Source organism: Herpailurus yagouaroundi, unplaced genomic scaffold, assembly GCF_014898765.1.
Source record: "Herpailurus yagouaroundi ecotype Mexico unplaced genomic scaffold, PumYag 440, whole genome shotgun sequence".
NCBI lineage: Eukaryota > Metazoa > Chordata > Mammalia > Carnivora > Felidae > Herpailurus > Herpailurus yagouaroundi.
The window spans coordinates 525,466-551,907 of record NW_024412657.1 but is presented as its reverse complement, the minus strand read 5'-3'; the positions used below and the strand labels follow the sequence as shown (position 1 = coordinate 551,907).

The 26,442-nt window shown below is 67.9% G+C and overlaps 2 protein-coding genes and 1 long non-coding RNA gene across 13 annotated transcripts in view; 1 reads left to right on the top strand and 2 right to left on the bottom strand.

Annotated features, from left to right (window-relative positions):
- The window catches only part of GPSM1 (G protein signaling modulator 1), a 27,974-nt gene extending 15,255 nt beyond the window's left edge, over positions 1-12,719 (bottom strand). The window contains exons 1-8 of one of the 6 annotated variants that reach the window (XM_040464402.1): positions 12,470-12,719; positions 4,150-4,371; positions 3,249-3,384; positions 2,514-2,656; positions 1,791-1,914; positions 1,481-1,596; positions 585-740; positions 141-249 (exon numbers count right to left, since the gene is read on the bottom strand). In XM_040464402.1, coding sequence (XP_040320336.1) covers positions 141-249; positions 585-740; positions 1,481-1,596; positions 1,791-1,914; positions 2,514-2,656; positions 3,249-3,384; positions 4,150-4,370 — 1,005 coding nt within the window. In that variant the 5' untranslated portion in view covers position 4,371; positions 12,470-12,719. Of the gene's footprint in view, positions 1-140; positions 250-584; positions 741-1,480; positions 1,597-1,790; positions 1,915-2,513; positions 2,657-3,248; positions 3,385-4,149; positions 4,372-6,116; positions 6,229-6,573; positions 7,192-11,443; positions 11,659-12,469 lie in introns of those variants that run through there. The other 5 variants (XM_040464400.1, XM_040464401.1, XM_040464398.1 and 2 more) reach the window with 5 other exon arrangements.
- A 12,634-nt stretch (positions 12,720-25,353) lies between these two features.
- LOC121022834 (uncharacterized) lies at positions 25,354-25,877 on the bottom strand. The gene is made up of 3 exons (XR_005787121.1): positions 25,806-25,877; positions 25,571-25,685; positions 25,354-25,474 (listed from the first exon to the last, which is right to left on the bottom strand). It is a non-coding gene; the product is annotated as an uncharacterized LOC121022834 (long non-coding RNA).
- A 123-nt stretch (positions 25,878-26,000) lies between these two features.
- Positions 26,001-26,442, top strand: part of CCDC187 (coiled-coil domain containing 187) — a 36,149-nt gene continuing 35,707 nt past the window's right edge. For all 6 annotated transcript variants that reach the window (XM_040464342.1, XM_040464340.1, XM_040464339.1 and 3 more), the window contains exon 1: positions 26,001-26,348. In XM_040464342.1, coding sequence (XP_040320276.1) covers positions 26,116-26,348 — 233 coding nt within the window. In that variant the 5' untranslated portion in view covers positions 26,001-26,115. The remainder of the gene's footprint in view (positions 26,349-26,442) is intronic.

Genomic DNA, 26,442 nt, shown 5'->3' with positions numbered 1-26,442 from the left:
CCCCCCCCCCCCCACCTCCAGTGCACAACGGCAGCCTGGAAAGGACGGAGGAGCAGCCTGGGCGAGAGGCGCCCTGCCTGGTCCAAAGGGAGCTGAGCAGCACCAGGGGAGTCTCCATCAGGGGGGCAGGCCTGCCTTACCTCCTGGGAGATCTCCAGGTGCTTCTTGGCGAAGGTCAGGGCCTGTGCCGGGCTCCCCATGGACACGTAGGCATTCCCCAAGCTCCAGCACGCCCGGCCCTCTCCCACTCTGCCAGGGAGGGAAACCGAGTCCACTTCTGCAGCCCCCAGGCCGTCAGGCCGGTCCTGACGGGAGCGGGAGCGCAGCAGGCCCGGCCTGAAGTGCCCGCCTCGGCCTCCCTCGCGCCCTAGTGGCCGGCGAGGCTCTCACCCCTGCGGCTCCCTCCACCCTTGGGTGCGGGGCAGTCCCTCGGGTCATTAATCTTTCAATTCGGGTGGAAATCACAAAGCGTAAATCTAACGGATTAAGCGCGCCTCGGCGCGTGGCACTGGGCGTGCTTACAACCCACGGCCATCGCCCGCGATCCGCTTCCGAAACACCGCCCGCCCCCACCGCGCGCGCACCTGTCGGCCAGCTCCTGGGCGATGAGCAGGTGCCGAAGGTGGTACTCGGCCGAGCGCTCGTAGTCCTGCAGCAGAGTGTAGGTGTTGCCCAGGCTGTAGCAGGCCTGTGCCTCCACCGCCTGGTCCTTGAGCTGCCGGGACAGCTGCAGCGTCTTCCTGCGAGAGGGGGAGGCTCAGCCCCAGCAAGGAGGGCTCCAGGAGCCCTCTCTGGGGACGCGGCGCCGCTCACAGCCCCCAGCCGAGGGGTGGACGGAGGGCGGGGGGGGGGGCAGCGGTCCGCCAGCCCCGGGATCCCACCGGGGCGTCTCTGGAGCCCCGTCACTGCGGGACCCGCACTGGCCAGTCACCTCCCCACCCCGAGCCTCCGCCCTGCATGGGGGACGGGGGACAGCACACCCCAGCCCGGGCTCCGGACGCCCGGGACCTGTGCCCGGTGGTCACCACTCTGCTCCTCAAGCCACGAGGCGGCTGGCAGAGCATCCTCCCAGGAGCCCGTGTGATCTCCACCCTCTGGGTCCACACACGGAGGATTATACCCGCACTCCAGAGGTATCGTGGGGCGCAAACACAGCTCTGGGGTTCCCCCAGTGACTGGCACTGGGAGGCCCTCAGCCGCGGTTAGCTGTGTCCCTGGCACAGAGCGGCTTCTGCCCGCACTTACCGAGTGAAGGGCACCATAGTCCTTCCTGTCCCCGGCAGCCCCAGGACCCCGGCTTTGTCAGTCTGCCCTTCCAGGCTGTGGCCCAGAACCCCCCCCCCCCCCCCCGCCTGGCCCCTGGAGAGGCTGGGAGGTCAGACCCACCTCCCGACCTTGGGCTGGTGTCCAGGGGCCCCCTCCCCCGAGCCGGGCGGGTGGGGTTGGGCAGGGGTGGGGGCGGGCGGGCAGGCCTGCCTACTTGTAGTACTCGGCGGCCACGTCAAAGCGCCCCAGGAAGATGTGGGCGTTCCCCAGGTTGCTGTACGCCCTCCTCTCGGCCGCCTTGTCTCCAAATTCCTTAGCAATGGCCAGGCGCTGGGGACACAGACCCGAGGCCCGGGTGGTCACGGAGCAGCCCCGGGACCCGATGTGGATGGCGGGGGTGGCCTCCCCGCCCAGCGTGGCCAGCCCGAAGTCTGCACGTCTGGCGAGAGCAGCCTGGGACCCTGAGCCAAGCCCAGACGAAGCGAGGCAGCTGGCCCCCCACCCCCGCCCCGCAGGGGACTCACCTCCTTGTGGAAGGTCGTGGCCTCCACGAAGCTCCCCAGCAGGTAGTGTGTGTTGCCCAGGTTGCCATACGCCCTGCCCTGGGCCGCCCGGTCGCCCAGCTCCTTCACGAGGGACAGGTTCCTCCTGGGGGTTGCATCTGTCTGAGCCGTGGCCCTCTTGGTGCGAGGGAAGCAGGGGTTCGTGACCCACCCGCCCGGCCAGAGGGGATGAGCAGGCAGCCTCCGCTCAGCTCCTGCTGGGAGCGTGCCCCAGAAAGAGGGCAGCTTGGGGCTCTAGAAGAGTGGCTCTAGGGAGCCACTAGAAGAGGGTGCTGTCTGAGCTCCGAGGCTCAGGTCAGGGGCTCCCCGGCCCCAGACTTTGGTTTTCGGGTGCAGCCTCTGTCCTCTTGCACCAGCGTCCTCCCCAGCACAGAGGCTCAGCCCAACATCCCCGCCCTATTTCCAGCCAAACGTTTTCTAAATGCCACGTGCGGCTTTTGCTCGGCCGTTTCCCTGCCTCTCCGCGCTGCTGTGCGTGAGTTATGTGCGGGAAGCCTAGGAGGCCTGAGGGTGGGTGGGGCTGGGGAAGGAGAGCCGGCCTGGCTGTCACCATGCGGGGGTCCGCAGAGAGGTGATGGGGCCAGATGTAGGTGCTCCGTGCCTGGGATCCCGCGCCCACCGCAGCGGCTCGGGAAGCGCTACGGCCAGACCCCGGCCCGTGGTGCCCCCGCCTGCCCCACTCACTCATAGAACTCGGAGGCTCTGCGCAGTGGCTCCCGGACATGGGGCGGCAGGTGCCCGGGGTCCTGTGCGGCGTTCCAGGAGAGCTGCTTGCCCTTGGCGTGGTACACGTTGCCGATGTTGTACAATGCCCTGGCCTCCCCGACCTGAAGGTGGCACCGAGGTTGGCCCTCCGCAGACATGGCCCCCAAGGAACCCCCTGGCCCCAGACCACTGTGCCTGCAGTCCCCCAAAAGCAAGGACTTGGAGGGGGGCCGTCATCAGGTGCAGATGTGGGAGTAGGGCCGGGACCCCAAGAAGGGGTGAGGTGTCTTTGCACGTGGTCGCCACCCTCTGGGCACGGGGCAAGCGAACACTGCCTCCTGGTGGATGGGCCTGGCACCTGCCCCCTTGTCATCTACACCATCAGGGCGACCAGGTCCCTCTCGGAAGCCCGGGGGAAGGAAGGCGCGCTTGGCCCACACGCCTTGAGCTATGACCTGGGGCCGGCCGTCTTGTTCCCCTGCCCGGGGTCACGGCGGGGGGGGGGGGGGGTCACAGAGTAGGTCAAGGGTCCGGCACCGGGCGGGGCCCACGGCTGTTCTACCCTGGCTGCCGCACCACCTTGTGTTCCTCTGGAACCGGAAGGAGGGACGAGGGGTGCTGGCAGGTCTGGGGGAGCTCACATGGAAGGCGGGGGGCCGGGCCTCAGCCCTGCAGGTGGGGGCTCGGCAGGCAGCCTGGGAGCTGCCGACCTACCTTGTCCCCCTGCTCCCGAGCGACGTCCAGGTGCCGCTGGCAGCACACAATGGCCTCGTCAAAGCGGCCGAGCACCTTGAGTGTGTTGCCCAGGTTCCCGCTGGCCTTGGCTTCCCCCATGCGGTCGCCGATGGTCCTGTAGGGCAGGAGGCAGTGAGGAGCCAGACTGAGGGCCGGCCGGGACCCCGAGCCCAGCAAGGAGCCCGGGCAGGGGCGGGCGAGGCCTGGCAGGACCAACCCGGGGGCGACTGGGGGCGATGCCGGGCAGGGGTCTCGCCGACGGCAGGCGAGGTCCCCTCGGGCAGCCCCGGGCAGGGAGCCCAGCTGGGGATCGCTTCTCGGCTGGGCCCAGCCTGTGGCCGTCGGGGCTTAGAGAGGTGCCCCGATGGAGACCAGCAGAGTCGGGGGGGCCTGACAGTGGGAGTAACTTTTGACACACCCGCCAGGTGCTGAGGACGCCGCGTGCGGCTCACTGGCCAGGGAGGGGCCCGTGGGCAGGGCTGGTGGGAGCCCTGAGAAGCTCCGCTCCCACCCGGGTTTGGGGGGGTCTGGCTGCCGACGGGTGGGGAACAAGCAAGGAAGGGTGTTCAGGGACGAGAGAAGCTCGGGGAAGGTCTGGAGGCCAGAGGGGAGTGGAGACGCTCAGAAACACAAGTGGTCGCGCACCCCCCCCCCCCCAGTCCCAGGGACAGGCACCCACGTGAGGACACACTCAGGACACCAAGGGACACCCATGTGCACACACATGCACACACGCACACGCCTCCCCTGAAACACAGCCCCTGGGGGCACTTGCCAGGCGCCGCCCCGCCCCCTCCCCCTCTCCCAGGTCGCGGGCGCCCGAGCTCCCGGCACTGCCTGTGCCGTGACGGCCCCTCCCCGAGGCGGGCCGCCTGCTCACCGGGCCAGCAGCAGGTCGTGCCTGTGGTACTCCAGCGCCCGGGAGTACTCCTTCAGGTAGAAGTAGGCATTGCCCAGCTGGCTGTAGATGGCGCTGAGAGTCTTCAGGTCCTCGGTGCCCACCTGCACCGCTGCCTCGAAGAAGGCCGCGCCCGCCTTGAAGTCCCCGGCCTTGCAGAGACGCTCGCCCTCCAGGGCCAGCTCCAGGCACGAGGTCTCCATCCTGGGCAGAGAGAAGGAGTCACAGCCTGCCCCTCACGCAGTCACGCAGGGGCCCCGTGCTCCCCCGTCATCGCTGGGACCACGGGGCCCTCGGGTGAGGCCACGCCTGTGCGCACAGACGTCGACGTCTCTGGAGAAATGCCCAGAAGCACGTGCAGGGTCCAACAGCGTGCCCATCGCCAGGCTGGCACCTGTGCGGCTCACCCGTGCCCGAACCTCACTGCACGCCCCTCACGACCAGGGCTCAGGGGCCCCCGGGCAAACGTATGAGTCCGTGACTACGGCCAGACCCTCAGCCCACGACGGCCAAGCTCCAAACACAGCCTCCCCTCAAGGCTCAGCCGCCCGGGGCGAGGGGCCTCCCTCCGCCCCCGCTCCGGGACCTGGTGCCGCGTCAGTCCTCCAGAGTAGCTACAGTGGCCCGCGACAGCCCTCGATCCTCACCAAGGACAACCAAGGCTCAGAGAGGTTCAGGACACCAGTCAAGGCCACATGGGCAGGACCTGACCCTAGCCCCTCCCCCGTCCCACATCCTCTGCCGTCACCTCTCCGGGGTCACGGCTCCGTCTGAGCTGTGGGTCAGCCCGCCCCCAGAGCCGAGAAGCGTTCAGCTGCTGGCCACAGCTGCCCGACGAGACAGCCGCTCCCCCGCGCCCAGGGTGCTACTGTGGGAGGGCATGACAGGACCGTGTGCCAGGGTAGACCCAACCCCTGGGACACTGCTCCAGACTCCTGCCCATGAACCCAGCCCAAGTCCACGGGCCCAGGGCCCCACACCACCGCCAACACCTTGACCAGAGGCCGGGCCAGCCCTTCATGCCTCCACCTTCCGGCAGGGGCTGCAGAGAAGCTGTCCCTTACCCTTGGGCTCTGCCAGCCCGTGGGGTGGGGCCGGGGCCCCCCAGCTGCTACCCCGGGCTCTGTTCACTGGGGCCCCGTGGCCCTTGGGCCTTGGGCGAGCTGCCCTCAGGACATGGCTGTCAGGGGAGCCTCGTGTCTGGGGGTCACTCGATCAGGCTGGCCCTGGTTCCGGCCCTCCCTGCGAGGGGGCCCGGGGTAGGACACTTCATCACTCAGAACCTCGGCCTCCTCCTCTGGCCTGTCGTGGCTGGTCCTGTGAGTTCCACGCTCAAGGCCTGACCCGCTGCCTTCTAGGGCAGGAGAGCGGTCAGCGGAGGACACAGCACACAGATACCATGGGGGCGGGGAGCGGGGCCCCAAGCTGCAGGGGGTCCCCGGCAGGTGGTGGGAGGAGCCCAGTGACCATACACGCACATACACGCAGCCCTGGAAAAGTGGGAGACGTGTTCTGCGTGGCCGAGGGCCAACCCAGATCACCGGAGTCCGTGGAAAGCCCACGGGTAAGGGAAAGCGCCCACGGCAAAATAGCACACACACCCCGGGCACTCGCCCCCTCTCTGCGTTGTTAGAGTCCGTGGTGATCAGCCGTTCCTGGGGGACAACACGCAGGGCCCCTCGACAAATCCACGAGCTTTGTCTACGGCACTGCTTCTCAGCCGCTCTAACCAAACACGCCTTTGATGCAAAGCGCCCCCCGGGGCCGGGCGCGGCCCCCCCCCCCCCACGTTGGGGCCACGCCTCCTGGGGAGAGTGGGCTCCGGGACCCCAGCAGCGCCCTGCCGCCCCCAGATTCAGGCAGAGCCTGTGTGGCCTGTCAGAGAGCAGGGTGCCGGAAGCTCGGGCCTCCTACCCACGACGCCCCGGGAAGGGCTGTCTGGAGCCTACCAGCCGCCCCCTCCCACAGCCAGGGCCGCGCACCGCGCTGTCTGATGCCGGGAATGGACCTCTCCGCCTGGGTGACTTGGGAGGACCCGGGGCTTGGGTGTGAGACGTTGGTCTCAGAGCCGAACACGCCCTGCTGGCTCTGACAGATAGGACACGGGGAGTGGTCTCCCCACCCTGCTGTCCCTGCCTAGCTAGAGACAGGCATTGCCACCGCCGCGAAGGAGGTTTCTGGTGCGCGAAGGGCCTGGAGATGGGGGTACACTGATGAGGTGTCCAGCGTGGCCAACCCGAATCACAGATTGAGGGGGGGGTCTGACCCGGGCCCCGGTGACGTGAGGAGGCCCCCTGGAGAGACACCGGCCGGCGTCCAGGGCTGGAAGCCCCCGCCCCCTCCACTGACCCCAAGAACCTCCCACCGCACCTTGACCCCCCGGGCCGCCCCCCCGGCCCCCCGCACCTCTTCCTCTGCAGGTGACGACGCTTCTTCTCCACATACAGCCATAGCTCCAGGCCCACGGGCAGCAGCAGGGGGCGGGGGCGGGGGGCACCGTATACCACTTTGCACACGGCCTTCTCTGCCAAGCTCAGGGCCACGGGCTGGCCCTCCGCGGGGGCGGCCGGCATCGCGGGGCGCCAGGCCTCCCGCCTGGCCGGCCAACTCCCCCCCCCGCCTTGGCCGTTGGTCCTGGGGACGCGCCGGCCTCGTGGGTTCCCTGCCTCCCCCCACCCCAGAGTGGTGGGCTAAAGGCTCTGGCGTCCCAGGCTCCAGGAGACCCCAGGTCCTTGGGCAGGTCGTCCGGGGCCTCCCGGGGGCTGAGACGGATCAAGGGATCAGGACGGCTCAGAGCCCGGGATCAGCATCGTCAGCAAGGAGGGCGGGGCCTGGGGTGGGCAGGTGGGCGGGGACGAGACTCTCGCCGCCTGACCACTCGCCCAGCTCAGCAACGGGCTTTGGGGTGGCAGAGGGCTCCAAGGCTGTGCAGCTGTAGCCCCTGGGAAGAGGACGGGGCACAGCTCCAGGGTCAGAGGGAACTGGAGAGCCAGGATGGGCCCTGCTCTCCAAAGCCACCCGAAGTCGAGGAGACGGAGGAACCTGAGAACCAGAGGAGGGTGGGGGGGCCAGCCCGGTGTAGGGTCTCGAGGCCCTGCCCACTCTGGCAAGTGGGGTCTCGGAAGGGGCTGGGCAGGTGAATACGGAGGTGGGGTATCCCAGCTACCTGCCCGCACACATGAGCGTCCAGACCGGGCACCCTCCTCCCTGCCCTGAGGCTTCTGCCAATGCCACCCGTCTACACCTCAGGACAGCTCAGCCAAGGGGCACAGGGCAGGGCCCAGATCACCTCCTCCTTACCCAGCTCCTATTAACAAACCGGACCCCCAAACCCCAAACCCTCAGAACCACCCCAGGGCCCTATTCCACCTGAATGCAGGCCACCCTGTCTTGTCTCCCCTGAGGCCTGCCCAGCCCGGCCAGGTGCACCTCCCTGCTCATCGAAGAAGACTTCGTCCCCCAACACCACCCGCCAAGCCAAGGGCCACCGAGAGCCCCACTCTCAGGGGCTCTGGGCGGGGCCGGCTGGAGTCCTCAGGGCCCCGGGGCCTTGGTCTCAGCTCCCCACCAGCCTCATCGCCCCGACCCTGGGAAGGGCAGCGCTCCCACCTGGGAATAGATGCCTCATGGTCAACCTGTAATCTTCCAGCCCCCAAGGAGGTCAGACCCACACCTCTGGGACCAGGCTGTGGGGGTCCTGCCCACCCAGACGGGGCCACAGCCCCCTGCACAGACCCACTCGGATGCGGTGGCTGCCCTTCCTTGCAGGGCCGACCAGGCCAGCTCTCCCAGTGGCCAGACCACAGTGGCCGGGAGGCGGGATACTGTCTGCCAAGCTCCCGCCGCCTGCCCACAGGCTTACCGGTTAATAAAATGGTATCGACTCCCCAGGGGCCAGTCTTACTGTTCCAGCCACCGCATCATGACCACACCCCTCAGCCTCGCCTGGGCATCCGAGACAGCATCCCAGGAGAAGCCATCAGCCCAGCCACACCCGGACCAAACTGCCCTGCTCTCCATCAGGGCTCCCGTCCCCGCCTATGTGTCCCACAGACTCTGTGGGGTCCTCCGGTGCTGACCACCACGGCCGGTCTGCAAGCCAGGCCCCCAGCTCCCGCTACACATGACTAACTGGGGGCTGTGTCCCCTTAGCTCCACTCGCTGCTAAACATAGTCACCGTCCTTCTTCCCTAGAGATGTCACCCACAGGCTGGGCCACTGGGCAGATGCCCCAGGGCCCCTGCCCACCCCCTCTCGTTGCCCCCAAAGCAAAGCCACACTGACTCCCTTTCACGTGGGGATTTTGGGACAGCGCGGGGCAGGCAGCGCGGCGGGAACAGGAATTGCGGGTGGAGGGGCACCGAGCTCGGGAAAGCACCTGAGGTTGTGCTCCGAGGAAACCATGGGGCCAGGCCATTATTCCCCAGAGGCCCTGCCAGGGCCAGTGCCCGGGGGCACCCGTGGAAGGAGCCCATGGGGACGGGTGGGCAGCGGGGCGGAGCAGCCTGGGTGCCCGACCCACTCCTGAGGATGCCCCCGTCCGGGTGCCTCATGCCTGGGGCACACCTCTAGCGGGTCACCCCACAGTGGGGGTGCTCACCGCCTGCTCTCCACCTCCCAGTTCCTGGGACCCTCAGCTGCTGGCCTGAAAGGGACAGGGAGAGGGCCACCCATAGCTTCCCCATTTTCAGGGGCCTCTCAGCCACCAGCCCTCCCCCCATCCCTCCCCGAGGCCCCTTCCCTCCAAACCCCTCTCCAGGCACGAGGGCCCAGGTGCGGTAGACCAGGGTTGAGCGTGATCTGCCCCAATCTCCTCTGCCTCCCTGACCGGCTCCCCTCCCGGAGCCCCGTGTGGGGACGTGCTGGGCCCGCAGGCACACTCACGCTCAGGCCCTCTCAGCGTGCGTCCCAAGCCCACGTTCCCCCAGACCCCCACTTTATACGAACTGAACTCTGGTGGGGCCCGGGTGGCTCAGTCGGTTGAGCGTCCGACTTCGGCTCAGGTCATGATCTCGTGGTCCGTGGGTTCGAGCCCGTCAGGCTCTGTGTTGACAGCACGGAGCCTGGAGCTGCTTCGGATTCTGTGTCTCCCTCTCTCTGCCCCTCCCCTGCTCATGCTCTGTCTGTCTGTCTCTCTGTCTCCCTCTCTCAAGAACGAACGAACATGTAAAGAAATGAAAAACACTGAACTCTTGTCACCGGGAGGAAACTGGCATGGGAAGGGAAGCCACTGGGGGTGGGCCGGGCCTGGCCTGGAGGCCCCCCCCCAAACACCGTCTGCCGAGAGCCCAGAGCTGTCACGGGGCACCCACGCGCTGGGTGCCACAGGGGGGCTTCCCCGGCCCGAATCAAGGAGGTAGACAACCTTCTGCCTGCCCCAAGGTGCCGCCGTCAGTCTGTCCCCCCCCAGCTAGCAGCCCCCACCTGTCAGAGGCCCCCGCACACGGCTCCCCAGCTCCCACCCTTCCTGCCAGCCTCTGAGAGCCCGCTCCGAGCACGAACAGCCCTGCCCACACCTGGCCGCGGCTGCACAGACTCCCCAAGGGCCTCCTCGCGGGCGCTGCGGGAGCGCCGGTGGCTGTGCACCCCAAATCTGTGCTGGGCCTGCCCGCTGGAGCTCAACGCAGGCCTCGGCCTGCCAGGATGCCAGGCTGGGCTCGGGGCCTCCCCCAACATCCCCTCTGAGCTCGGTCCCTGCCGCACTCCCCTGGGCCAGGGTCCTGTCCGGCATGTCCCCGCCGGGCCCCAGCACCAGCCCGCACCCCAGACTCCCAACGAGGCTGCAGACGTGGACGCGCCCCATGAGGACCCCACGCTCGGCGGTGCAGGGGCCCCAGGGCTAAAGCTCCCCGCTCCACACGCGCGTGCACTCACACAGGCAGACACACACGTACGCACGCTGGGAGCTGCCGAACCAACTCGGCCGTCCCCACAGGGGTGCTACGGGGGGCATCCCCCGGGTCAGGCCTCCAGCGGCAGCTGCCAGCAAACCCACCCGCGCACCCCTCCCCCTGCGCGGGGCCCAGGAGCCGGGTCGGGGGCCCAGCACTCAATCCTGGGACCACACAATGGGGGCTGTGTCTCTGACCAGTGGCACAGAGACGGAGGTGGGAGGAGCCGCAAGTCCCCCTACCCACCACCGGGGCCTCGTTCTACACGTGGGGGGGGTGGCACCCAACAGAGGCTGGCTGCTGATTCGCTGCCCGGCCGGGGCTGGACGATCCTCTCGGGCAAGGCTAGGCCCCTTGAAGGCCCAGCAGCTGGGGACGCCGCCAGGTCCCGGGGATGACGCTGTCCGGCCAAGTCGGGGACCTGTCGGGGCCCCTGGAGGCAGCCGGGCCTGCCTCTGGGGGTCGCGGTCAATGAGTGGCCCCTGCCCGGCACCCGTGCCGACTGCTCCCCTGGCCACCTGCACTCACTGGCAGAGTCCATTCCCCTCAGAGGACCCTGTGCCCACCCGGGCCGGGCACATGGCATCACGTGTGGATCACCCTCGACAGGCCCGGAGTCACCCAGCAGGCACGCAAGGCAGGTGGGCAGGGCCACCCTGTCATCCCTGACGAGAGCGTGAAGCACCGATCACAGGGCGCTGGCATCATCCGCGAATCTGCCCAGAGGAAGGTGCCTTTTCAGGCGGGCACACGCCCACCCGGCTGGCTGGCTCCGCAGCCCAGGTTCGGGCCTGCCATCCATGAACGCAGACTCGCGCCGGGTCCTCGGGGAACAGGGCCCCGCCCAAGACAAAGCCTGGTCCCTCCAGCCACGCTGCCTCCCAGCCAGCCCCGGGCAGAGGGGAGGTGGTGCCAGGCTTGCGAGGCAAGCTCCACACACCTGCTGTGCCAGGCGGCCCAGCTGTCGGGAGAGCACAGCTGGTGAAGAGGGAGCTCTCCCGGCCGGCCGGGCCGTGGGGGCGGGGGTCCAGCAAGCAGCAGCCCAGCTCAGCCCAACACCCTGACCACCCGCTAATCCTGGACTCAGATGGGCACAGCCTGGGCTCCCCCCTACCCCCCCCCCCCCCCCCCCCCCCCCCCCGGGGGCCCCCCCCCCCCCCCCCCCCCCCCCTTCCCCGCCCCCCCCACCCCGGGCGCCCCCCATCCCAGCACCCCTTCCTTCTCCCCCGCCCCGCACCTCCACGACCGCCAGCCCGCAGGGAGGGCGCGTCCCCGCCACGTCGCGCGCCCGCCGCAGCCTTTGTTCCGGGCCTCCCGCCTCCGGCCGCCCATCCCCGCCCGTCCCGCCGGTCCCCGCACGTCAGGACCCCGCCGGCCCAGCCTACCTGGAGTAGAGGCGCCGGGCCGGGCCGGGCAGCTCGTCGGCGGAGGGCGGGGCCGGGCCGGCCATGGGGCCGGGGTCGCCGAGGGCCGGGGCCGCACACCCCGCGCTCGCGCCGCCCTGCGCCTGTCCCCCGCGCGCGGTCCGCCGCCCACCGTCCACCGTCAGTCCGTCCGTCGGTCAGTCCGCCCGCCCGGGGGAGGCGCCGAGGAAGTGATGCGCGCGGGGCGCCGCCCCTCCCGCCGTGGCCGTGATGTCACCGCCGCCCGCGCGCGGGGTGGGGGGGCGCCGACGACGGAGCCGCGGGTCCCTCCCCCCTGCGCAAGGGGCCGGGGAGGGGGAGGGGCCTCCGAGCGCGCGTCCCCAGCGCCGCCCCCCCACCCCCACCAGGGGGCACGCGGGGCAAGGGCCTGGCGCTGGCCGGGCTGCTGGGCCCCGGGTGCTCGCCGGACCTGCGAGGCGCCTGGGTGGCAGTGGCCCTGCTGGCCCCCCCATCCCCGCGACAGGGGCTGTTTGAGGCCTCCCTCCCTTTGTCTGGCAAATGGCCAGCCCCCCTTGGTGGTCCCCTGCCGTCCCCACCCCCTTCTCTGAACTGGCAGTGGGGTGCCCGCCGTGGGGGATGACTCCCTACTTTAGAGACACCTGGCGAGCGAGGACTGACCTGTGCCCCAGGGTAATTCCCTGGTCTGGGAGGAGTGAACAGCGGCCTGGCCCCGGGGAGCCCCCGAGCCTGCTTTGCTCAGCCCTGAAACCCTGGGTCACCATGTCACCCTCCCAACCTTGTGAAATCCAAGGACTCTGAAAACCGGAAGCTCACTGTGCCCACACTCCCGGCCCCCCCCCCCCCAGCGTGGCCCCGACCACCTCCTCCCCTGTGAGTTCCTAGGAGCCCCTGGTAGATGAGACCTGTGGTGTGGCCTCTTCGCCACCCACCCTGGGCTCTGTGCCTCCTTGGGCCTTCTCCCGGGGCCGAGGTGCCTGTCCGGCTCGTCAGCACCGGGCCCACAGCAGGCCCTCCCGTGGATCTCACCTGCCTCTGTCCTGCCGGCCTCAATCCCAGCCCTGCTGGTGCCTCCAGAAGACTCCAAACCTGGGAAAAGTCACTGTGCCCCACGGGACAGGGACTAGTCTGGGAGCAGGAAGTGGACTACCGTCCTCAGGAGCCCGGCCGCCCCTCCTGGGAGAGCTGCCCTCACTAAGGTCAGGGAAATGCCAGGGCCTTCTCGCTGGACCCTCTGCGGAACTGCAGCCCACAGGGCCGCTGGCTTCAGGCAAAGGCAAATGGCAACAAAAATAAACACAAGATAAAACAGAGCCTGTTGGCCCCGGGCTAGTTTGTTTTTCCTGCGGAAGAGAGGCAGCGGGAACGAGAACCATCTGTGCCCAGAGCGCTGGCGGCCTGGCAGCTCATCCTGCTTGCCCTCCCCCGTGACCACAGGAGCTGGGCAAGGCCTTGCTGCCTGCTTCGGGGGTGCTGCCGGCTGGGCCGGGCGGGGGGCGGGGCTACCACGCTCCTCCAGGCCCGCCTCCTTGGGGTGCCCCCTGAGCTGGCATCTGTTGTAAGGGCAGGGGCCGCCTTGGGCCCCACCTCTGCCGGGCCTGAGCTCAACATCCCCGTGAGGTCACTGCCGCCAGCCCCTATGGTCCCCGGGGCTGCGGCCAGGGGCCCGGTGCCGAGAAAGCCCTCACAGGGATATTGACGTGAATGGCAGAACAGGGGAGCAACGTAGCGTCACCACAGGGAAAGCATCTCGTTTTCCTTCCTTGAAGCAGGGGGACCAGGGAGCCGGGGTCCCTGGGCTAGAAGAGTCTCAGCTTTATATCAGAACTTCGCCGGGGGGTGCTGGAGCCCTCTGGGGTGCTGTGCCGTGAGCCGGCCAGGCCCCTGCCTCCGGGTTACCTGCCACAAGGTGCTCTCCCGCTCTGAGCATCGGTTCGGCCACCCGCGAATAGGGGTCCCTGGTCCGTCCTGCAGGGGGCGCGAAGGGTCATGGGGTCCTGACGGTACTGGCCACCATTCCCGGCGCACAGCAGGAGCTTGTGCAACGCCAGCGTTGGGACCACGCTGCCTGTCCAACCGTGCCCTGATGACGGTCCTGGGTCCTGGCTGGCACCAGGCGACAGGCCCAACACGCGTTGCCCACGTGGCCCCCCACCTGCGGGGAATGAGTGCATCACTGGTCCCCGGAGGGCAGGGGGCTCCTGGGCCACGGGTCTGGGCAGGAGGAGCTCCTGGAGGGCACCACCCGTCCCTCACCACCGGCCACACACCTGCCTCGCTCTTGCCCGAGTCCCCTCTGCGCACCGTCCCCAGCTCTGCCTCCCTCTTCCCGGCCTCCCCCGGGGCAGCCCCTCGTTACGTTCTGCCTTGTAACCACCTCCCCACTCGGTGAGGCCTGGTGCACCAGCGGGACAGAGTGCTCCCATGGGGGGCCGTAGGCACCCCCCCCCCATCCCTTTGGGTCCCATTCCCAAAGGAGCATTAGAGGGAGAAAAACGCTTTCCCGTCGGGACACATCCTCGGACGGAATACAGAGGGCAGAGGAGCAGTGACGCCGGCCGGTCCTGGAGGCACCGCCGCTCGAGAGCCGCAACACCCAGGATTTGGTGTCAGCACGCCCGGGGCCCTGCCCTCGCCAGTAGCCAACAGTGCCGCCTCCACCCGAGGCACCTGCCACGCGCCTGCCCTTCACCGCTCAGCCTTCCCTGGCGTCCCGCCTGTCGTACCAGTGAGCGGGCAGAACAGCCAGGTGCCGGTCCCCAGGCCGGGCTTCAGGGGGGCTGACTTCCCCGTCCCGGATCCGTCCCCTGGACAGGCCTGGCGGGAGATGACGGTGGACGGTTTCTGAGCGCCTGGCGGTGGGGAGGCCTGGTGGACTCTCAGGGCTGCGAGGGCCTTGGATGAAGGCCGGGCCGGCTGAAGGCGGCCGCTGCCTGGAGCCATCCCAGGGACAAAGAATGGGCACGCAGGCGTCAGCGGGGTGTGCATCCTGAGGCCCGCGGGGGTGTTTGCTGGGGCCAGGGGTAGATCGGGACATCCCTGCTGCTGGCGTGGTAGCTCCTCGTCCGTGGCCTCCCAGACCCCGCTGCCCCCCGCCCCCCAGCCTCCCCGCCTACAGCAAGTTTGCTCTTGCGGGGCCCAGAGGGGACACAGAGGAGCTGAGCCCAACCCGGGACCTAAATGCTTCTGATCAGTCTCTACCGTGGATTCCAGACTGAAGAAGGAAAAGGTAGACAGGGAGAAAAAGAGAGAGAGAGAGAGAGAGAGAGAGAGAGAGAGAGAGAGAGACATGCACGCTCACATACATAGTCATGTAAGACCACTCGGGTTGACCGCGTTCCCAATAGTGTCATTACCCTGAGAAACAACTTACTGTCCTGCAAAGTCGTGGGGCAAGTGCCCCCCACCCCATTGCCCTGAGGACCCCGGGGGTCGCCCATAGCCATCTCCTCTCCTCAGGGCCTCAAAACTCCCTGGAGAGTGGGGCCTGCAGGGCGGGTGAATGGGTCCCCAGGCAGGTGCCGCAGGGAGCCGGAAGGAAACGGTCTGCCGCCCGCGGGGCCCAGTGCCTCCCTGGGAGATGACAGGCGCCCAGGAAATAGCTGGAGGTGCGAGGGAGGCTATGCACCACCCGTGTCATCGAGCGACACCTGGCCACGCAGCATTCCTGGGGCCCTGGCTGGCAGCTGCGGGCTCTGTCACCCGGGGCCACGTGAAGCGGGCACACCCGCCCTTGTCCGTGGCAGATCGGTCTGTGGGAGCCCATCCCCGGCTCGTATGACTGAACCCCCTGCCCCCTGCCTGTCTAAGCCCCCCAGGCCTGGCAGATGGGTGACACCGAGAGCCGGAGACAGGCAGAGAGAGACACACAGAGACAGAGGCAGAGAGATGGAGAGTCTGGGGGCTCTGGGTTCCCACGGTGCCGTGTGGTGGGAGGGGGAGTCTTCACGTGAGTGTAAGCCAGACAGAATTAGGGGAGCAAATAAATCTGAGGAAGCCCCCCCAGGCAAACAAGACACAGTGGATTTTCCCCCTTCGGGGGCTCTCTGCCCACAGCTCCCCACTCCAGGAGAGCCGCTGGGGATAGAATCCACTCCCCCCTCCCGCCGGCTGGCCTTGGCCAAGCTCCCTGACCCTTGGGGTGCGGAGCGGTGAATGAGGCACTCGTCAGAGACCACTGAGATGGTGTGTCCTCTGTGTCCGTCCCCTGGGGCCGCTCCCTCCAGAGGCTCCCAGGGAGGGTCGTCCCTGCCTCTCTCAGCTCCTGGGGCTCCAGGCGCCCCTTGGCTGGTGACTGCCTCCCTCCACCTCTGCTCCGTCCCCCACAGGCCCCCCGCCCTTCTCCTCTGGGAGGACTGGCCATCGGATCCAGGACGGTCTCATCCTGAGATGCTTAATGACATCTGCATAGACCTTCCCTCCCAAACAGAAGCACATTTACTCCTATTTACTCTAGGTGGACGTCTTCCGGGGACTCCGTTCACCCCACTACGCCCACGTCCCAGTATTTACTTACGATGGTTGCTACGTGACTTGGGTCATAGAACACGCAGAGCTTTGCGGCCTCGTTGTCACGTCGCGTTACATCGTGAGCACGACCCGGGCATCACGGAGAGGTTCTCACAGGCACCACTGGGGGCGGGGCTATGTGGCCTGCATCCAGAGCCTCGCTGGGGGACCCTCCGCTGCCCCCTCCTGTCCGGCGAAAGGCACCAGAGCCTGTGCCCCCAGGGCTCAGGGAGCAGCCGCCCTCCGGGCAGCTCAGGGAGCGGGGTCACCACACAGCCGTTCACAGGTCCATGAGGAAACCTCTCTCCGTGGGGACTCTGTCTAGAACGTAGGGACAGCGTGGAGCTTGGGACACTGCAGACCCACGCAGATGTGGCCGCTAGAGCAGGGGCCCTACCCTGGGCCTCTCTCCTCTGTCAGACGGAAGCCTGGGAAATAAAGTCCTGCCAGTGAAGCCCCTGGCATGGGCCTAGAACGTGTCGTCCACTGTGCAAGGGACAGCTGTCGCCATGAAACTTGCTCCTGGGGTGACCTCCTCCAGCCTCCCCGGGGCTGAGCCCCTCAGGCTGCCGGCCCAGAGGCGTGGGCGGACGCGGGGACCTCCTCAGGCACAGACCTCGTGCGCGGGCCCAACGAGTCGGGGTTTGCCTGCCTCCGTGGCACACGTGCTCCATTTGACAGGAGCACGGGTGCCTCTGAGGCCGCCGGGCTGGCCGGCTAGCTGGGGACCTGGAAACTTGGTGGGAAGGGAGGAACCCCCAGGGCCAGGGCTTACAGGAGGGGCCCCCACCCTTGGTACCCGCCTCCCTCCCCTTCCCCATCCCCCAGGGCTTTGCCCCCCCCCCCCCCCCACCGAGTGCTGGGTCTCACGGCCTGAGTGCCTCCTGCCGCACCTGGGGTGTGGTCACAGAGCCAGGACGAAGCCTGGTCCCACGGACCCACTCTCCTGCGGGAGCCCCCCCGCACACACTCGCACCTGCCTCTCTGTGGAGGCCAGACTCCTTGAAGGCCCTGCCTCCTGCCAGGTGTCCAGGAAGAAGGACACCCCCACCTCCGCTGTGGGCAGCCAGGCCAGCCGGAGAGGCCCAGGGCTGGGGCAGCAGGGGTGCACGGTGGCACGGTTGGCGGGGGGAGAATGGAGGGGTGCTTGGGGGACCCGTGGCCACCTCGCGGTGAGGATGCGGGTTCAGGGGGGGCAGCGGGCAGGGTTGCCCCACCAGGTTTACCCGGCGCGAGGAAGCAGTGGCGGGAACCCGTGTTGGGCACGGGACTCGGGGCAGAGCAAGAGGCAGCCAGCTCTCCAGGGCACAGCGGGACCTGGGGCCACCCCCACGGGCGACCTCAGGAAGCACAAAGAGCCCTCACCTGGGCCGGCCAGACGGCACCTGGACTTGCTGCGGGCTGCCCGCCTCCGTGGGCCTCCTGGGCAATGTCCGTCACCTGTCCAGCGACAGGCGCGGAAAGCCAGGGAGAGCAGGAGAGGGGGCCACCCTCCTGCCGGTCCCCGCATGGGGTCCGTTCCCAGAGTCTCTGCCCATCTTTTCTGGGGCACTCGCGGCTGCCATGGAAACCCCGCATCCTCCTCAGGGGGCCCCTGCTCTGCTCTTAGGGGAAACTCAGCCAGGCGGCCTCCTCTCCCAGCCCTCTGTGGCCTCAGGGTGGGGCTGTTGTCACAGCCTGATTCTTCCCAGTGGGTCGGTCCCTAACTCCCAAGTCGTCTGGTCAGGTCTGTGGGAGACTCCCCTTGGTGTGGGCCCCACCCCGCCTCTGTGGCCCGAATCAACCTGCGGCAATGACTGACCTGCAGGGGGCAGCAGACTCAGGGCAACACGGCAGCGGCAGCAGTCGGGGCCGGGCCTCGGGGAGTCCCCCGTCTGAAAAGCACCTGGAACCCTACCACCCTGGTTCTCCGAACTGCAAACCTTCCAGGATGGGAGCACGGACATTTCCTGAGCATCTGGCACCCGGGAAGGGAAGCAGCCAGCAGGAAGGAGGGACACAGGACCCCAGGCCTCCGGGGCCCCTCCCTCTCCCGGCAGGACTGATCGAAGCTCAGAGCCAGGCTGATCGGGGAAATTAGAAAGACCCGCAGGGACAAACCCATCGCATGCGTTTACTTTTGATCCCCTCGGAAGCCCCATTAAAATGACAGCAATGAGTTTCTTCGTTTGCTTTTTAAATTATGAGCTCGTAAAGACAAAGAGGACAGGAGAGGGGAGGGAAGGGGGGAGGGGGCGGCCCTCAGGTGCCATGGAGAACAGGGGCTGAACTCGGGAGGTGACCCCCCCATAGCTGGAGGTCTGGACTGAGAGCTCCCCACCCCGCAGAGGCAGAAAGCCAGGGAATGAAGGTCCTTACAGACCCCCTGCCTCCCGCCTCCACCCCGAGCAGGACAGTGGAAGGGTCTTCTCAGGGTCTGGCCAGCCCTACATGTTTGGAGTCCACAGCTCACCCCTCCCTCAAAGCCACCAGGTTGCTCTTGGCCCCACTTGTCATAGGTCTGGTTCTCCGGAAGCGGATGCCAAGGCGGAGTCTGGGGCGCACGATGTGCCCCAGGGAGCAGCTGCCGTCGGATGGCGGGGACGAAGCAGGGCCGCCCTGCGGGGCTCTGGCCGACTGATGCCTTGCCGCACCCCTCGGTCCCCAGGCCCCGGTGCTCTTCCCGTGGGGGACACAGCCCCGCGAGGAGGTCCTGGGCAAGGCACCCTCTTGCGGGGTGCTGTCCGGGTGACGCTTCTGGCAAGGCCCTCCTCGGCCGTGCCAGGTGGCAGCCCGTGGACGTTGCCCCTCTGCACCTGCCCTGACGAAGCGGGGATGCAGTGGGGTAGGGGGTCCCGTGCTGGAGGGTCAGACGTTCCTACAACCGGGGTGGTGCCGGCCGAGGCCTCGCAGACAGCACAGGCCAGCTGCGCCCCGGACGCCCTCCTGAGGAGGAGCGGCGGCCCTTCCAGAACGAGGGGGAGGCCCAGGGGAGCCGCCGGGCCGTCCAAGCTCAGGGCCGCCTCTGATGCCGGCAGGCTGGGCATTTGGAGGCAGCTTGACCGACCTTGGTTCCTAATCGCTCACGCCGCCGCCGCCGGGCCCGCACGCGGCCCCTGTCTTTGCCCCTGCCTGTGAGGCCAGCACTGAGGCGGCAGGGGGCCCCCAGCTGGCAGGGCGGTGCTGGGTCCTGAGGGGCTCGGTGTTGCTTCTGGGCAGGTGCTCCTGGTGGGCAGGAAAGCGAGGGAGAGAGAGAGCTTCGCGGTTTGCACCCACACACACGGGCCTCCTTCCCTGCACGGTCCGTTCCTTTCCGTATTAGGTTCCTAACCAGCCAGGAGGTCACTTGTCCCCACCTCTCAGGCCATTTCTCCTCCCACACAATGGGGAACCCGGCGCAAAGCTCTTCTTCCCCTGGGACGCCTTTCGGCCCTGTCCCCCCTGGAATGAGAGTGGCCCTCAGTCAGTAGCTGCTGCCGCTCGCCCCCCAGCGGCACCCCCCCAGCCACCAAGCTCGGCGCGCCCTACCCCCGCGGCTGGCTGTGGCGGAGGGCCAGGCTGAGGGGTGCATGCAACAGCGGAGTGTGCCATGGGGCCCCGACCGCTTGCCCAAGCACGATTCTGCCTGTGCAGAGTGTTGGGTGTTCCCCCTTCCCTCCTACTGGGCTGTTCGCCACACTGTGCCCAGCGCCAGGCCAGGCATCGGTCTCAGGGCCCAGTTGCACACATGTTTCAAAAGGCACGTCTGTCGCTTAGTCAGCTTGGGCTGTGTGACAAGACTCCGAAACCTCAGGCCGGGTGGACGTCCCTTGTTCCTCTGGTGCCAACGGACAAAGTCAACCTGTGGGCCAGAGCTGACGCAACCCTGAGCCCATCCAGTTCAGGTGCCGGACGGCTCTGGGCTGGTGGTGGCTGAGGCAGCCCAGCCAGTGTGCCGAGTTCCAGCATCACGCCTGCCGACTGCAGGGTCATACGCCTCTCGACCCTCTGGCCCTGGGATGCAGACGCCTCCCGCGTGGTCTGGCCTGGCAGGCCCAGCTCTGGTCTAAGGTGGCCTCGCCAGGCATCTGGCTCCCTTAGGACAGTGCCAAGCAGCTCCCCAGGGGCCGAGGGACTGCTGTCTCCATGCCCCTTCCAGGGGGGGCAGGCGTACCCATGAGTATTTAAGAGATCAGGCTGCTCCAAGTTTCTCTGCCTCCAAATTCAAATTTCCTGAACACCAAGGGGAATCTCCTGGCAAGATACTTTTATTAGAGTTTGTTTTTTTTGGGGGGGGGGGAGGAGGGAGGGAAAGACCTACCTTCTGGGGGTAGGGTGGTTGCAGGGACAGGAAGACTTGGGGGACCCACCCCAGGACCTCCACGGTGGGGGGGGGGGTTCCCCTGGCCGTGACAAGGAGATGGCACTCCCTGCTGCCCGCCTCCAGGACTCCTAGGCTCCCCAGACCCCTGCAGGTGCGAGTTTGGAGCTGGGCAGGGGTGGGGGCAGCACGCGCTGACCAGGACCTAGGGTTGAAAATGGACTTTGGGTGAGTGTGCAGATCTTAGCCAAGAGACCGAGACCCCGGGAACCCACACGCGGGACCAGGCGCTGCCCGGACCCCTCAAGAGCCCCTGCCCTTCTTTGCCTGGGCTGCCACACTGACTCCAAGGAGGCGGGAGACCTTGTGGGTTTTGCGTTTGGTAACCAGACCCCCCCATGTCCACCCACCGGCACCTTCCCACTGTCTGGAAGCCCTGAGAACTGCTCTCTAGGGGGGGCAGTCAAGCCTCCCAGGGGCCCCCCCCCCCCCCCCCCGCCCCCGACACCATGCTTCAGAAGGGCTGGGGTGACCCTATTGGCCTCCGGCTCCCTGGCTGCTGGCTGCCAGGCTGTGCTTCCAGAGACCCGGGTGGCTGCTGGAGGTCGCTGGGGGGTGGGGAGAAAGCAGGGGTGGAGGGTCGAGAGGGGGCAGCTGTGGACCGCACTGGAGATGCCCGCCTCCCTGCCGGTGCAGACCTGCCTCCCGCGCTGCCCCCACTGCCTGGGGCCCAGTAGGAGCGCCCCAGGTGTGTGTCCCCTGCCCGTGGGGGCTGGATGTGCCGGTGAGGCTCCTGGCGCCTGGCGCTCTTCCCTCGGGGCTCCGGGAAGCCAGCCTGGAGGAGGAGCCTGCCTGGATGGACGCTTGGGTTTCTCCGGCAACGTCGGGGCGGACCTCCCGCACACCCAGAGGTGCCGGTGTCCCGGTGCCTGGGCTCCGCCGGCGGCTGGCCTTTGAGCCACGGCTGCTGCCTGGCGCCCTCCCACAGCTGGTGAGTTCCCTGGGGGGCCCTGCCTGAGCCGAGCCGGCCTGCCCCGGGCACTTGGGGGAGGCGCGGGTGGGAGCACAGGCAGGTTGGGGAGGGCGTTAGCCTTTCCTCCTGGCCTGGAACGTGGCTGGGTGCTGGGAGCCACCTTCCTTCCGTCCTGCTTTCCTGGGGAGGGGTCTTCCGGCGTGGGGGCTCCCTCTGAGAGGCAAAGCCAGGCTGCCCCTGGGAGCGTGATGCCCACCCGCCCTACCCACTGGGCAGCCCTGCCTCTGGCTTCAGGTGCTGCTGTGAGGCCAGCACTAGACTCTTACCTAATGAACTGTCCCTCAGTCTCCCGTCTGTATAATAGGAATAAATACGCCACCAGCCCCTGAGTGGGGCTGGCGGGCGGTTCTGCATTTGGTCCCACCCGGCAAGCCCAGCTGACAACGAGGCCAGCTCAGCCTGGATCCTGTCCAGCTAACTCCTCGGGCAAAGGGGGCCCCTCAGGCCGTCCTGTCCTGCTGGAAGGCCCCCATCAAGGAGTTGAGTCAGCGGGCAGGAGACCCAGAGCCATGCCCCCCAAAAGCATGGTCCCCAGTTGACCATTCTGAGCCGTTTGAGGGTGGCTCTCGCTCCCTGGGGGGTGTCTGTGTCCACGGGCTCCTTTCCCCGGGCTCGCTGGTGTTCCAGCTCCCTCCCTGTTTGCGGGGGGTGGCCCGGAGGACAGGTCTCCGCTCTGTGTTGTGTGACTGTGGGCAGGGTGACAACGCCTTGCTCTTGGGTTGTGGGGAGGTGCCCCAGGTCGCCTGGGGAACGCACTGGGGGCAGGGCCCGGCCGCTGGCAGGGTGCCCCCAGGGGAGCCGGCTCAGGAGCCGCTGTACTGAGCGCTGGGTGCTGGCCGGGCTGACTCTGGCCTTGGACGAGGCCGCCCAGGCCTGAGGGTGGGGGTGGGGGGCGGGGGGGGGGGGGGAGCTCCCTGCTGACCTGTCTGTGGGTGTGGCCGTGAGTCCCTCTTGGCGAGTGGGCGGTGGCGCCAGGGTCCCCTGGGGGTGGGTTAAATGGCTTCTGGGCTGTGCAGCCGAGAGGGAGGTCGGAGAGGTCGCGGGGTGAGGCAGCCTCGCCTTGGTTTTATCTCCTTGACCCTGTGTGGAATTTCCCTATGCCCCGCCTCACCCACCGGCCTTTGCATCCCGTTTTCCCACTGGCTCCCCCCTCCGGACCTCCAACCTTGGCCTTGTGTTACCTTGTTCGGCCCTGTCGTCTGCCACCCTGGGGCCTGGTGCTCTCCTCTGGGGAGCGGCTGGTAGAGACGCCGTGGCTGAGAATGGAGAGGCTGGGGGACACCGCCCTGGCCAGACTCCCATACAAGAAAGTCTTTGGCAGCCCAGGCTGGCCTGCCTTCTCTGCAGCCCCGGGCAGCGAGCACGCGTACTGTGTGTCGGGGTCCAGGGTCACGGGGCTGGGGGGTGCCTGTGCAGCTGACGCTCTTGTTGCCTGCATATCACTTCCCCAGATGTGCCCCGAGCCCAGGTCAGCCGCCGGAGCGCTTCTGTCTGGACCTCTAAGGCCCTGCACCCCACCCTCTCTGGGCCCCTGCTTGGTGGCTTCTGGGCAGGGCCTGGTGCGCCGGGGGACTCTAATCGGGGGACAGGGCCAGTTCAGGTGTGTTCGCTGCCGGGACCAGTCTGAGCCGGTGGCTGGAGGGCCCGATGCCCGAGTCCAGGCGGGGCCGGCTGCTGCTGCTGGTGAAACCAATGTGGTCTGAAACCCTGGGGCCCAGGGACCGTGGGCGCCTGGGCCTTTCTCCTTCACGGTCCACCGACTCTGTCCCCGAGCCCGCTCAGGGTGCTTTGGGCTGGGTTCCCTGGGCATGAGCTGGGGAGACGTGAACAGCGTGGCCGACAGAGCCGAGCTGCCGCCCACCCCACCCCTGCAGCCCGGCCAGGCTGTGGAAGCAGGGGCCTGGCCCAGAGTGGTGTCGTGGTCTGTGGACAGTGGGCTGCGGGTGCTGTGGGTGGGCCCCCCGGCCCCGGCAAGGAGCGGGACACCTGCTCCACCCGGGGCCCCGCCACACTGGGGGCTCTCACAGCCACGAGCATTTGCACACAGGCCACCCCTGCACCCCCGCGGAGCGGTCCCCAGCCCCTTGGGGAGGGCAGAGGGGACCTCGCTCAGAGAGAGTGGCACTGGTAGGTGTGAGCAGGGAGGAGGCAGGGGTGGTCGGGAGGGAGCGAATGTGGCAACAGAAGGAGCCTCGGGGCCCAAATGGGGGCCAACCTCCAGCCGGGCCTGCATCTTGGCTCAGGGTTAGGGGAGAGGCTGGGGCCTGATCCGTGTGGGGCGTGCCCCCCCCCCCCAAGACTGTGGTCTCTGCTGTGGCCTTGTGGTACCTGGTGCCCACGCTGCTGCTCATGGCCCCGGCCGCTTGTGGTCACCCCAGCAGGTGTGAGGGAGCCGGGGCAGTGCGTGCCAGGGTCCACGGAGGGTCCTGGGCAGGGAGAGGCCCTGGGGGCTCGCACGTCCCCTGATTTGGAGCCGGGCTAGAAGCCCTGGTGGTGAACCAGATCTGTGGAGAGGTGCGGCACCCACGGAGGGGGGCGGAGGTCGGGGGCCGGGGAGGAAGTTCTGGGCTTGTCACCGCTCACAGAGCAACGACGAAGCTGGTTATTTTCACGTGCACACACATTCGTTTCATGATTTCGCTTTTATCAACTCTAGGGCGTTGAAGCAGACTGCTTCATCGTGTGTATGTATGTATTTATGTGTATTTATTTTCAGAGGAGGGGAGGGGAAGAGAGAGAGAGGGAGAGAGAGGATCCCAAGCAGGCTCAGCGCTGTCAGCACAGAGCCTGATGTGGGGCTCGAACCCACAAACTGTGAGATCGTGACCTGAGCTGAAAACAGGAGGTGGACACTTAACCCCCTGAGCCCCCCAGGCGCCCCCCCCTCCCGCACCATCGTATTTATGAAATAGCTGCTTCCTGCGGAGGGAAACTGCTTACGACCTATTTCTGCTCAGAGAGCCCCTCCCTCTGCCCTTTAGGGATCAGGGCTAGAAAGTTGGGGGGACGCTGGGGGAGAGTGATGAGGGCCTGAGCGCCTGGCAGGGGACACGGCCGCAGTGTCGGTGGGGTCCGTTGGCAGGGCTGCGGGGGGTTCTGCTGAGCTGTCTCTGGGAGTCTCCTCTGTTGTGCAGCCTGTAAGGGTGGTGGGGACACCGTGGTCACGCCCTGGGGAAGCCACAGTGTTCCCAGTCCCGCCACCCCCAGTTTTAGCAGAAGCTGCCCGCAGGCCCAGTGTACCCCAGCACGTCCCAGGAACACGCTCGTGCCCTGAAGCTGTCCTGGAAGGACGCCCCCCCCCCCCCAGGCTCCCCTGTGCCACCCCGGGTCAGCCCTCTGTGACACTGACCCCTCGCAAACATCGTAAAGGAACACAAGGGTGGGACCCGCTGTAGCCTGGCCTCACCGGGGAGCAGGCAGGCCCAGGCGGGGCGGGACTCCCCACCAGGCGGACGCGGCAGAGCGGGAGGGTGGCTATGGTGCCACCGGCAGGGGGACCTGGCCACGCAGGTACGCGGAGGCACGCCCTCGGTCTAGGCCGCCAGGTGTGGTCAAGGGCCCCAGGGCCAAAGGCTGGATCTGGGGTCCCGCGGGCTCTGTGCCCTGAGAGGCGCTCCTTCTGCGCCTCGTCCCGACCTCAGGAGAAGCCAGATGGGAGAGAAGGGACGGTCCCGTCCCTGGGGTGGGTCCTCTCACCCTGCTGGCGGGACGAGGTGGGGGGGGCCATGTCCACCGCGACAGGGCCCTGCTGGGCTCAGGACCTCGCCCTGTGCCCTGCCGCCCTGCCCCTCTGCAGCCGCCTCCAGGCATCTCTGCTTCCCCCGGACAGGCAGGAGGCCCTCCATTCTGCCTTTTGCTTCCTCCGGGCGTCCTGAAAACGAAGTCTTTGTAACCCGCTCAGCCACCCGGCTGCCCCACTCAGCGCCCCCTGCTGGAGTGAACTCACCAGCTGCTCACAATACCCGGAGGGGGGCAGGGACAGGGTGGGGTCTCTGGTTGCCCGAGGTTACTCAGCCGGCTGGGGGCGCAGCGGGGATTTGAAGAAGCTCTGCTCCGGGGGACCATGCCCAGCTCAGAGCCAGCTGACTGCAGAGTCGTCGAGGTGACAGGACGCCCACTGCAGGTGGGCCAGGCTGGGGTGCAGCCCTGGGAGTGCAGGGCCCAGGAAGCAGGCCCGGGGCTCCCGGGGCTCAGGCGTCTTCAGCTGCTGCTCCTGTGGGCAAAAGGGTGTCCCGAACCTGTGGCAGGGCAAGCCGAGAAGCCAGCGCCCACTTCCCGTGACCAATCCCGAGAGGCCGAAGGCAGGGACCTCGGCAGTGTTTCCGAGTTGGCGTCGGGGCCCGAGCACACAGCCTCTCGTCCAGCCGCTGGGGACACGTCCTGGGCCGGCTCTTCTCTCCCGCCCCGGGTCTTCCAGGCTGACCCTGCCCAGAATCGAAGCCTGAGCCCGGCATCAGCCCGGAGGCCACCCCACTCTGCCCCCAGCCCCTCCCTGTGCCCCCACTCTGGCCCAGCCCGACCGCAGCCCCGGCCAGTACACTCACCACCCGCGCAGCCACTGGCTCCGGTGCCCTGGGAGGAAGGGGGTGGGGCCCCGCCCATCGCCCCAGCAGGAGCTGAAGGCCTCGGCCCTGTCGCTGAGTGACGTGGGGTTATTATGCTGTCACGGGCCACCCAGAATTCTCTCCCACCCTGCTAAGAGGCAGCTCGTTAGAAAGCCCCCCGCCCCCCGCCATTCCAGCCCAGGGCCCGGCAGCCCACCATGTCTGCCCAGTTTCCACAAGTATCCTGAGGGTCTCCATCGTGGGCCAGGGGACTGGAGAAGGCCAGCCGGCCCAGCCCACGCAGGGATGGATGTCGGGCCTCAGGCCAGCAGGCTGCCCTGTGAAGGCCCCATCTGTGACCTCAGGGCAGGCGGTGACCAGGGGGCTCACCAGATCCCGCCCTCGGCCCGGCCCTGGGGCTATGTCGATCTCGGTCCCGGGAATGCCGTCGGTCCTCCTAGGAGACACGACCCAGTCCCACCCCAAAGACCACCTCGAGGCCCGGGGCAGGCCAGCCGCCAGGAAGGCTAGAGCCAAGCCCAGGTAGTGTCTGTGCCCGCCCCCTGGGCCAGGCGGGGGCTTCCTTTCCCAGGAGGGCGGCCCGGTCAGCATGAGGACAGAGGACTTGGGGGCCTCT